The 11753-nt window shown below is 43.0% G+C and overlaps 1 protein-coding gene across 4 annotated transcripts in view; it reads left to right on the top strand.

Moving 5' to 3' along the window:
• The window catches only part of EXOC6 (exocyst complex component 6), a 207258-nt gene that overhangs the window by 137775 nt on the left and 57730 nt on the right, over positions 1-11753 (top strand). For all 4 annotated transcript variants that reach the window (XM_019502629.1, XM_019502630.1, XM_019502628.1 and 1 more), the window contains one exon: positions 1584-1725. In XM_019502629.1, coding sequence (XP_019358174.1) covers positions 1584-1725 — 142 coding nt within the window. The remainder of the gene's footprint in view (positions 1-1583; positions 1726-11753) is intronic.

The raw sequence follows: 11753 nt of genomic DNA, 5'->3' as shown, positions 1-11753 counted from the left end.
TTTTTTTTTTTTTTTTTCCCTCTCTTTTTTTTTTTCTTTCTTTTTTTTCCGTTCCTACTGATATTGTTCTGCTTGGGGAATAGAGCTGCATGTCTCCCAACATAATTACCATTGGGTTTGGGAGACTTTTAAGCATGCTGTTCTTGCATTGTTTCTTACATTCCTTATTGTCTGTTCATCTGTTTTGGTCAAATATGTTATTTGCTCCTACTTTCCTTTTTGAGGTTTTTCAGTTAAGAAGCTGACAACTCATTTTAGATATGCAGTGCCTTAAGGTTCATGGTGTTGTTGTACTAGAAAGTATTAGCAAAAATTGTTTAGGGTTTCAGTTTGACGTGTGAACAGAATGCGTAATTTAATATCTATGAATAAAAATCAGGAGAAATTAAGAGTAATTAAAGAGTACTTAAGAATAATATATTGTAATCTGTATTACTTTAATAAATCCACTAATAACAGTAAATCCATGAAAATACAGCAAAATATTTAGAGCCAAACTTGCTATCTGCAAACAGATCCCGTTGAAGTGGAAGAGTTGCACTTACATTACCAAGAGAGTGAAATCTGATTCTTTATAATTTAAAGATTAGGTCTCATTTTATTAAAAAGTTAAAGATATTTGTACTGCACTAGGTTCCCCAGTAAGATGTATAAAATTAATATTGAATGTGTTAGAAAATACATTATATTACTTACTTGAATTCATTACAGTAATTAATTTTATATAAAAGTACATTAAAAAACAAGTACCGCATTAAACCACAAATCATAGAATTATATTTTAAAACAAAAATTCCCATGCTTCCAAAAGATGACATCACTATCGAGAGAAAGTAATTATCTAACTAGGTATTCACAGGGTATAACTGTTTTGAAATTTCAACTTGTTTGTGTTTTCCATCTGCTGTGGAGCTTTCATATTGTTTTGTTTTGAATTCCTGTTGTTTGATTTTAAATAGTTTTAGCACATTCATACCTGATTTTATGCTTTGTTCTATTAAGATTTTGTGATGGGAAATGGTTTATTTTGTAAACATATGCAAAAATTATGATGAAAAATATTGCTATGTTATACAGAAGACGGCTACATTTTATTTTGTGGGTACTTTATTCAGTTCCCCAGAAATCAATGTGTAAGGACTATGAACAGGTCTGCAAATCTTAAGAAAGCAACAGTTTTGGGAGGAGAAATTAACAATCTAATATGTCATTAATAATAATAACACTATTATGGAAAAATGTCCAACAAAAAGTAAACATTTTACTTTTAGAGAGCTATTTTCTGTTGGATGCTGTGGAACATGTAGAATTCCCATTCCAGTTTTCACTGCATTAAAAATGTTGTCATAAAGTTATTAACGTATTTCATTGACATTATATACGGATTATTTTTAATTTCCATAAGGGTTTAATATATTTGAAACGAACAGATACGGTTGCATCAAATAATAGCAGAAATGTCGATAGCTCAGTTTCTGCTTTAAGCAAAGTCATATTGAGAATTTGAGTTTACGTAATATAAATAATTCTCTGGTGATATATGAGTTCTTTGCTGTTTTACAACTTGTTACCCTTTTTATCAGGGAAAAGTGGCCCAGACAGCTTGCATGTCAGCCTGCCAACATCTTTCAACATCCCTGATGCAAATGCTACTGGACAGTGAGTTAAAACAGATAAGCATGGGAGCCATTCAGCAGTTTAACTTAGATGTCATACAGTGTGAATGTAAGTAGAACATTGTAATGTTATAGTATATGTTTTATTATAACTGTCATGACACCAGACAACATTTCTTTAGCTAGTTTATGATCTCTCTCTGTAGTACACTAAAATCTTGACTTTATTTTACTAATATTTTAAAGAACTGTTTTTATTATGAAGATAGTGAGAATCATTTTTCATTTGACCACCAATTAACCGCACATTTTTACAAGGTTTTAAATTATTTTGGAAACAAAACAAGTGCTAACAATTTTAAGATTTTTAATAATGATATTTAATATTAAAAATACTTGGAAACGTTTTTATAAAATATTTTATACATATATTGATTACTTAGATTAAATTCTGCTTTAGTGTATAATAATAACTATGTTCAGTGCAAAGCTATAATATACCACATTATCATCCATAAAATAGTACATTCAAAGAATGTTCTTAAAGTTATGTAGCTAAGCACAAAATAGTTAGGACGTGCTTGTGCAATCTCAGTTCTGTCCCAATCTTCATTATGACAGTCTTTACATTATATGTTCAATATTTTCCACCTGCCTTGTTCAGTGATCAGTGATACTCACATAATGATCACCTATTCAATATCTTGCTTCATTCTCATGGTTCAGTGTGTGACCCCAGGCTTTACTTACTACACACTGTCCAAATGCCACTCTAAAGGTCAATATATCTACTAACTAGATGTGTCAAACCGGGGGGGGGGGGTGGAATTTAGTCACAAGCCAAGTAAGCTACTGCTTAGAGCCCAGCAGGGATGAGAGACCCCGGAGACCCCAGAGGGAGTAGTGTAGAGTCATGGGAATAGTGGGGGCCAGGTATGCCCACATGTAGGCACCTGAGCCCAGCAGGGATATGAGGTCCCAGAGGGGATAGTGTGGAGAGCATTGGGAGGCCCCACACAGAGTAGGGTTGAAGTGCAAGTAAGCTTGAAGAGCTGTGCATGTGAGGGGGCTGTGTAGGGCTGAAGTCAAAGTAGGCCTGAACGACAGCCCAAGGGGTGTGCTGAGTAGGGTTGAATGGGAGTAAACTTGAAGGACAGTGCAAGGGCCAGGCCCATGAGAAGTTGTGCCTGGTGAGAGGATTGGGGCAGAATTAGACTAGGGTTTGGCATAAGACTGGACTGCACAGAGTAGGGGAACTTGCGGGAACTGAAGGTCCTGCGTGGTGAGGCCAGTATAAGAAGCCTGATGGCCCAAGAGGAGCCGCTCAAGGAGGAGCAGGGCAGTGGAGTGTGGCCTGGTAACGGGCAGTATGCCAGAGGTCCTGGTGAGAGAGAGGCAGAGTGGAAGAGGCCTCCTGTGAGAGGGGAGGAGGTGTGAATGTGCATGTGTGTGGAGCCCAACTTTGGACTCAGTTTGCTCCAGTCGCAGACCAGGAGTAATGTTAACCTGGATGCCATCTGCAAGGCATGGGCTGTGGTGTAGGGGAGGTTGGAGCTGCAGATAGTGCCCCCTGGCATTGGAGCATGTAATGGGCAGTCTCCTATGTTTACCATCTGTTTGTAGGAACAGCAAAGTCATGGCAGGTGAGACCGGGCAGATTGCCCCGTAGCGACAGGTGGGCAGGCCGACATATGATCTGGCCCCAAGAGCTGCCCCCTGTCACACTGTAATATGAAGTTTCAAGTTTTACATAATTGGTTGTTAAAAATTAAGAGGACTTTTGAAAGTGTGTGTCAGAAGAGAAAAAAGCAGCAGCTGATTGAAGGGCAGCTAAAACAATTACTGAAAGTTCACAGTTATTTCACTCTAATAAAGGAGGAACCTCATACTCAAGAGAGTCAGCCAGGACTACAGCAATCACAGGCATCCACCTCTTCTACTTGGATAGTTATACAGATGTGGACATGATTACTACACCTGAGAATGTTACAGAGCCTGAAATCCCAGCTGAGGAAAGTAGATGCACAAAGTCCAGTGATCTTGGTCTCTGGGGTGTCTTGAATGAGGATGATATTTCATTCTGGATACAGAAAGGTCCCTAAGAGTGTCAACTTTGGAATGGCCCATTTGAGAAATCAAAGCAGCCATTCAAAAACTAAATTAGATATTGTTCAAACAGTCTATTTCATTCAAGGAAAGCTAATGGTGAAAAATACAATTGGGAGTGACTTGTATACTCTCCAACAACTGGTTGTGTTTACTGTTTTGTCTGCAAGCTCTTTTCAACATCATCAAGAGCACTGGCTAGCAATGGGTTTAATAACTGGTCAAACCCTGTTGGAATTCAAAATCATGAGAACTCGGAGGATCATAGAACATCTTTGCTTACATATTTAATGAGGCAACGTGGGTTAACCTTGGATTCACATCTGGAGGAACAGATGAAAAAGGAGCAAGAGTACTGGACACATGTACTTGAATGTGTTATTGCAGTTGTGTGCATTTTAGCAGAGCATGGATTAGCTTTTAGGGGAGGGAGAGGCAATGAGAAGTTTGGCTTGTTACATAATGGGAATTTTCTTGGCTTGATAGAACTCATTGCTAAGTTTAATCCATTTCTTGCTAACCATATAAACATTACGGAAACAGCAGATCTAGGAAGTCTTCATACTTGTCTAAAACAATATGTGACTAACTCATCCGGCTTATGGTGAAATAAGTAAGAGGATCTATTTTGGATGACTTGAGAAAAGCAGAATACTTCAGTTTTTCTGTTGACTCTACACCAGATATTTCACATATTGATCAACTAACTGTTATTGTAAGATATGTGTCACTCAGTGATGGTTTTCCCATTGAACACTTTCTAACTTTCCTTCAATTAGAAAATCATAGTGGTGAAAGTATGGCCAACATGGTGCAGGGTTATCTAGGCAATGACTGCAAAGTTGACTGCAGTAAATGCAGAGCAGTCATATGATAATGCAGCCAACATGGCAAGAAGGTATAATGGCATGCAGCAAAAAGGTCTAGAGAAAAATAAGTATACTATATATATTCCATGTGCTGGACATTCACTGAATCTTGTTGGCCGTGCTGCAGTTGATTACTGCCTAGATGCAGTAAATTTTTTTTGCTGTTGTGCAACAAATATACACGTTCTTCTCTGCCTCTACAAAACACAGGACAGTGCTCAAATCATTTTTGGGTCCTGATTCCACAATACTAAAACATCTCTGACACCAGGTGGGAAGCACATGCAAAGGCTACTTCAGCCATAGCTGAGAGATGATTCAGTTATTGATGCTCTTACTCATGTTCATACTGATGACAGTGAAAAGGGTGATACAAGGAGAGAAGCTGGCATTCTTCAGGAGAAAATGAAGGAATTAAGAGTTTTTGTTCATGTTAGAACTTTGGAATAATTTGTTAGATGAGTTCCACAAAACCAGCAAGGTCCTACAGGATACACAGATAGCCCTTAGTAAGTGTGCAAAGCTTTACACATCACTCTCTCACTTTTTGAAAGAAACCTGAGAAAGTTGTGATGAAATTGAACTCAAAGCAAAAGAATATCTGCCTGATGTAGACTACAAGTATGTGAATAAAAGGAAAAGAATGAGAAAAAAACAAGTCAATGATGGTGATGCACTTAATGCTGATGAAGCGCTTTCTCCAAGAGACAAGTTTCAAGTGAAATCTTTTATTCCTATGACCGATGTACCTGAAACCAACTTGAAGAAGAAAGCAGTCGTATATGAAAATTTTGCAAAAAAAAATTCATTTTTGATTGATTTAGATGCCTCAGAAAAACAGTTGTGTGAAGGTGTAAAGCTTCTTATGAAGAAGTATCCTGATGATGTTGATGTTAATCTTGTTGGAGAAATAAAGCATTTCCATGCTTATATCCAGGGCCATCCCCGGGGGCGTGAATCAGGGTGACCACCCTGGGCCTTGCCTTTGGGTGGCCCCATGGAGCCAGGTGAAGCGGTGCTGTGACTCCACACTGCTGCCCCCTTCACATCTGGCCACTTGGCACCCCCTTTACCTCCCCGCAGGTTGTATTGCTGCTTCCATGTAGTAAGTGCTGATCTGTGTAATTGCTCTTGTGTTGCTGTAGATTAAAAGTTTTCATATATGCTAATTAAGAAATCATAAAGTATTTTAACTTGAAAGTATTTCATAATGCAAATAGGCTTATTGCAAGATACATGGTTGATGATTAGTTTTTTGTTGCACTTTCGCCTATGTATATATGCAAATATAAAGCTTAAATATTTCTATTTTCATTGTCCTTTGTGTTAGAATAATACACTTTTTTGGTAATGCTATGGGGCCTCTTTAGCTTGACATAGCTTAGAGCTCCAGCATGTCATAATCTGGCCCTGTGTCAAACTCAAAATACTTAGCACTTAGCATTAGTATAGCACTTCATATGTTTTAAGAATAGATCTTGTTGATTTCAGTTGTGGTTTTAAGTGCTTACTATTCCTGCAAAGCCCTGTCCTGGGGTTTCAAGTTGGGTACCCAGGACAGGAGAGGGACATCACTAGTGACCACCTATGGCAATTTTATTTTAAGTGGGAGGCCTAGCATTATAAAAGCATTCTATGACAGGGACAAAAATTAAATCTGATTCTCCAGGTCAGTACATAAGACTGGCTTTTCTTCTGGTTTTTTCTGCCTCACCCACTGTATACATCCAAATTCCACAACAATTGGCAAAGGTCCTATAGATAGTACTTCATTGTGCAGTCCTGATTTCTTCCCAGAGCAAATCTGTTCTGTGCACTGAAGTTAGGTCCCTGGGGAAAAATTAGTATGGATTCATAGATGTTAAGGTCGGAAGGGACCTCAGTGGATCGTCAAGTCTGTCCCCTGCCCATGGCAGAAAAAAGCACTTGGGTCATGTGACCCCAGCCAGGTGCTTGTCCAGTCTCTTGAAGACCCCCAAGGTAGGAGAGAGCACCACCTCCCTTAGAAGCCCATTCCAGATTCTGGCAACCCTAACTGTGAAGAAGTTCTTTCTGATGTCCTACCTAAATCTATTCTCTATCAGTTTGTGGCTGCTGTTCCTGGTTATTCCAAGGGGTGCCCTGGTAAACAGAGCATCTCCTATTCCCTGCTGCCTCCCGCTCCCCCAGTGAATTTGTATACTGCCACAAGATCTCCCCTCAGCCTTCTCTTGTGGAGGCTGAAAAGGTCCAGATCCCTCACCCTTTCCTCATAGGGCCTTCCCTTCAGGCCTCTAACCATACAAATGGCCCTTCTCTGGACCGTCTCAAGGTTGTCCACATCTCTCTTGGATTGCAGCACCCAGAATTGGATGCAGTACTCCAGCGGCAGCCTGACCAGTGCTGCAAAGAGGGGAAGCATCACCTCTCTGGACCTGTTCGTGATGTGCCTACTAATGCATGACAAAGTGCAGATAGCTCTGCTAATTACTTCGTCACTGTAGCAGGGCACTAAGGTGCCTGCTACTTGTAGAGCGGAGATAAACACCCAAGTGCAGGTTGCTGAGACAACCAGTTAATGAGGGAAGTGGCCACACCCGCTGACCGGAAGGGGCAGGGCCTGGCTCCCACATAAATCCCAGGCCTGAGGCCAGGAGGGCAGTTCCCTGCTGGCAGCCAAGGGGGAAGGAGCTTTGCCTGAGTGAGCAAAGGGCAGAGGCCTGACTGCACAAACAGCCCCTGATACTGGTGAGAGATGGAACACCCCTGGGGTGGCTTGAATGACGTTTTAGCCAGGCGGCTTGAATTTATGTTATAGCCCAGGGGTTTGTGTTTTGTTTGCTGTTTTCTCCGGTGGCTTGGGAGAGGCTTTTAGGGGATGGAGGAGGCCTCATAGGGAGTCCACGGCAGCGTGGGGACATGAGCGCCAGAGAGGGTGCAGTATTGGGGGTGCCAACCCTGAGCATCAGAGAAGGCGGAGTATTGGGGGTGAGCCGACCCTGAGCGCCAGAAGAGGCGCTGCATTGGGGTGTGCCGACCCTGAGCGCCAGTGAGGCGCAGAGCAAGAAGCCCCAGAGAGATGGCAGCGATTGATGAGGCCCAGAGAGGGGGCAGTGATTGACGAGCACCCAGTTAGGCACAGAGCAAGGCAGGGCTGTGGAGAGCCCGAGCGCCCATGAGGCACAGAGCGAGACAAGGCTGTGGAGAGCCCAAGTGCCCAGTGAGGCGCAGTGCGAGATTGGGCTGAGGAAAGCTCGAGTGCCAGGGGGGCGCAGTGTGAGACAGAGCTGCAGAGAGCCCGAGTGCCTGTGAGGCGCAGAGCGAGACAAGGCTGTGGAGAGCCCGAACGCCCAGTGAGGCGCAGTGCGAGATTGGGCTGAGGAAAGCTCGAGTGCCAGGGGGGCGCAGTGTGAGACAGAGCTGCAGAGAGCCTGAGTGCCTGTGAGGCGCAGAGCGAGACAAGGCTGTGGAGAGCCCGAACGCCCAGTGAGGTGCAGTGTGAGACTGGACTGAGGAAAGCCCGAGTGCCCAGTGAGGCGCAGTGCGAGACAGGGCTGCAGAGAGCCCGAGCGCCAGTGGGACACAGTGCGAGACAGGGCAGCGGAGAGCCCGAGCGCCAGTGAGGTGCAGTCCGAGACAAGGCTATGGAGAGCCTGAGCACCAGAGAGGGCGCAGAGTGAGACAGGGCTGCGGAGAGCCTGAGTGCCAGTGAGACAGTGCGAGACCGAAGAATGTCAGTTCCATCAGTGAGGCTTGGAGCGTGGTAAAGGGGTAGTTGGAGCCACGCATAGCCCATAAGGCTGGGGTGCACAGAAGCACCCATTACAGAACGGGGCCCGTGTACAGCAGTAAAACCGTGTCCAAGAGGACAGAAAGGCAGCCTCCCTATTATACATTTAACATCAAAGATGTGGCAGGCGAGAATTGTGGGTGCCCTTTTCGGCTAACTTGGCACAGTAAGGGGGGCATTAGGGGAGATCACGGCAACCCCTGGGACGCCATCCTGTTACAGTCACATTGACAACTCATATTTATCTTGGAGTCGACAATGACTTTGCAACCTCTTTCCACTGCTGTGTTGCTGAGAAGGTCATCCCCAAGCTTCTGGTGTGCTGGTGTTTCCCTCTCCCTAGGAGCAGCACCTTGCATTTGTCCTTGTTGAACTGCATCCTATTGTTCTCTGTCCACTTCTCTAACCTGTCCAGGTCTACCTGGATTTGGTTTCTTCCCATCAGTGTGCTTACCTTGTCCCATAGTTTTGTCATCTGCAAATTTGGATAGAGTGCTTTCCACACCCTCATCCAGGTTGCTGATGAAGAAATTGAATAGCACTGGCCCAAGGACCAAGCCTTGGGCAACCCCACTGCCCATGTCTTTCCAGGTTGATACTGACTTGTCCACTACCACACTGTGGGTACAACTCTTAAGCCAATTTGCCACCCACATGATTGTGTAATAGTCTATGGAAAGCCGTTCAATTTGTTTATGAGACTAGTATGTTAGTATTAGTATGTGATCATGTAATTAAAGACTGTATCACTGTGGCCCCCTCTACACATGCAGGTAAAGGTATGATGGGATCTAATGCGCGACCTACACAATTGCGCTTTCTGCCATACCACACATGCTGTTAAATGGGAGTTCCAGTCATCGAAGAGAACTAATTAGATTAAACACAGGTAGATCATACTATCTTTTATATTCCTCAGATTAAAGTACTTTGTAAAATTAAATAAAAGAATATTTAGTTATGTTGCTCTGACTCATCTTCTGTTTACCCCAAATGTGACTGTGCAGATTAATCCTATTTAATGACAAGGTAAGACTGAAGCAACAGGAGGACATAACAATATAGGTACTGGAAGCACTGACAGATGTGCAGGTCCCCACTAGCTCTAACTCATGGCATTTTGCATAAAATGCCATGGGTTAGAATGACTCTCCCAACCCAATAGATATTCACCTGTTGAGTCGGGGATGGAGCCTGCCTGCCTGCCTGCCCCGTGATTTGGTTGGGCTGATGCAGCACCCCCCTCCCCAATCTGTTTCTGTCTGCAGAAAGGGACGGGGAGGGGAAGCTGTGTGTCGGAGTTCGCCTGGGCTGAACTGAAAGAGGAAAGTGAGGGGTGGGGACCATGTGGCAGGGGGGCTTCAATCTACCACTGCCCTCTAGCTCAGGCTGGACAAACCCTAGCCTGTATCTTCCACTCCCCCTCCCTTCTCTCTCCTCTCTTCCTGCAGACAGCACCAGGGCTGGAGATGGGTTGCATCAGCCCAGCCCCGACTGTACTCAAAAACTGACCCTAGGGAACAGAAGAGCACTTTGGAGCACCTTCATCTGATTCCTCATTATTTGAGGGTTAATTTGTTGCGTGGCTGACCACTTTTAAAGCACTCTGCAGCCATGTATTTCTGTCATGGCACAGCTGTAGAGTGCTTTCAGGGGGCCAATCGCACGACAGATGTCACTTCTGTCAGCACCCTGAGTGAGAAAGTAATAGAAATTTAAGGCAAAGATAAGTGTATAAGGTTGCTAGAATGAGTATTACTATCTGAAAGGATTGTTCTGCCTGGACTACAGTTTGCCTGCTGCCTTTTAGAAGTGAGATTTAAGAGGGAGTTTAAAGCAGTGATTCTCAAAAGGTGTGCTGTTAGTGACAGAAATGTGCCACGAGATCCATCTGTGTGAGGATGTAAATGCTTTTCTTCCCTGTCAGGCACTTTGTGCCTGCCCCAGCTATTCCAGCAGTGCCTGCAGGTGCTCCTCTGGGGACTGCCACTGCTGCTGCTGCCTTCCCCAGCCCTTCTCCATGCCCAAACAACTGCTGTCCTGGCCCTCCCCCCACACTCTTCCAGCAGCGGGCTCCAGGGGTGGTCACTCTCGTGTGAGACCTTGCCAGAGCAGGGACTGACCTTATCCCTGAAGTAGGGATCAGGGGTTGGAAGGGAACGAAGAGTGGAAAGAGCACTGCACAGCTACCCCAGCCACCCATAAATGGCACCAGCTAGATCAGTGATTCTCAACTTTTTTAGCTTCAAGATTCCCTCTGTATGTTTTCTGAATTTAGATCTGTCTCTGTGATTTTTCAGAAAGGATCCTTCAAAATTCAGAAAAGTTATGCATTTCTTTTTTTTAACAGTATGCCCCAGCCCTGGTATAATTTATTCTGGCAAGGAAATGGAATATGTTACATGTCTTGGGGGAAAAAATACATATACACACACCCTTTTTGGGGTGTAAGAGTGAAGTGTGCCAACAACTTTAACCCAGAAAAAAGTGTGCCTTAGGTATCGGAAGTTTGAAAAACACTGTTTTAAAGGGGGGGGGTGTAAATGCATGACAAATGGATTTAAGAACCCGTGAGCTGAGTCTGTCATGTCTGCAAAGCAGCTGGTAATGCCTCCATACCAGTTTGACCCATTTCTTAGTACTCCAGGATGTTTTACATCTGTATTTGCCTGATTCTTTGTATCACTGAACTGCCTCACCGATTTCACAGGGGATAAAATATGGTTTGCCACTGCATACCATTTTATGAGGGTGGATGCAGACATGGAATGGGCAGAGACTCTGTTTGTCCTTCACTTTTGGACCACACTGAGAGAGAGTAAACTGGTACAGGTATAGGGCTGGCAAAGATTTCTTATATCTTGTCTTGTCCTCTCTGTTCCCTGAAGAAGGAACCTTTATTATACCAGATTGTGACTCTGGTATAATAAAGAATAAAGGAAAATATTAGGTAACTTTAACTGTGAGCTGTGCTAATAGCTCTTATTATAATCAATGTGTAATTAATACATACTATTAATAAGCAAAATAAGCAGGTTTTTTTTTTTTTTTAACTAAAATTTGGTTTCTGTATGAAAGCTATTTTTATTTGGGGGGGAGGAAATAATGTTCTATTAATAAATGTTTTCCAGCCCTGAAAACAAAAGAAAAAGCAAAAGACAGAGATGTTTTTGCACTCCTGCATGGTCAAGATTTTAATCTAAAAAAGTTTGGGTGGGTTTTTTATAGATATGAAATCATAAAAAAGAACATATTTTAAAAAGGTCAGTTTTCCAGAGGCAGGTATATATCACATTTCATTTTTACTAGCCATAAATTATTTTTATTATTTCAGATTATTAGATTGCTTTCATGACCTCATGTGAGCAAAAAAAAAAAAAAAAAAAAAAAAAA

Source organism: Gavialis gangeticus, unplaced genomic scaffold, assembly GCF_001723915.1.
Source record: "Gavialis gangeticus isolate Ggan-Ray unplaced genomic scaffold, GavGan_comp1, whole genome shotgun sequence".
Classification (NCBI taxonomy): Eukaryota; Metazoa; Chordata; order Crocodylia; family Gavialidae; genus Gavialis; species Gavialis gangeticus.
Note: the sequence above shows the minus strand (reverse complement) of the source record. Positions and strands in the feature narration are given on the sequence as shown.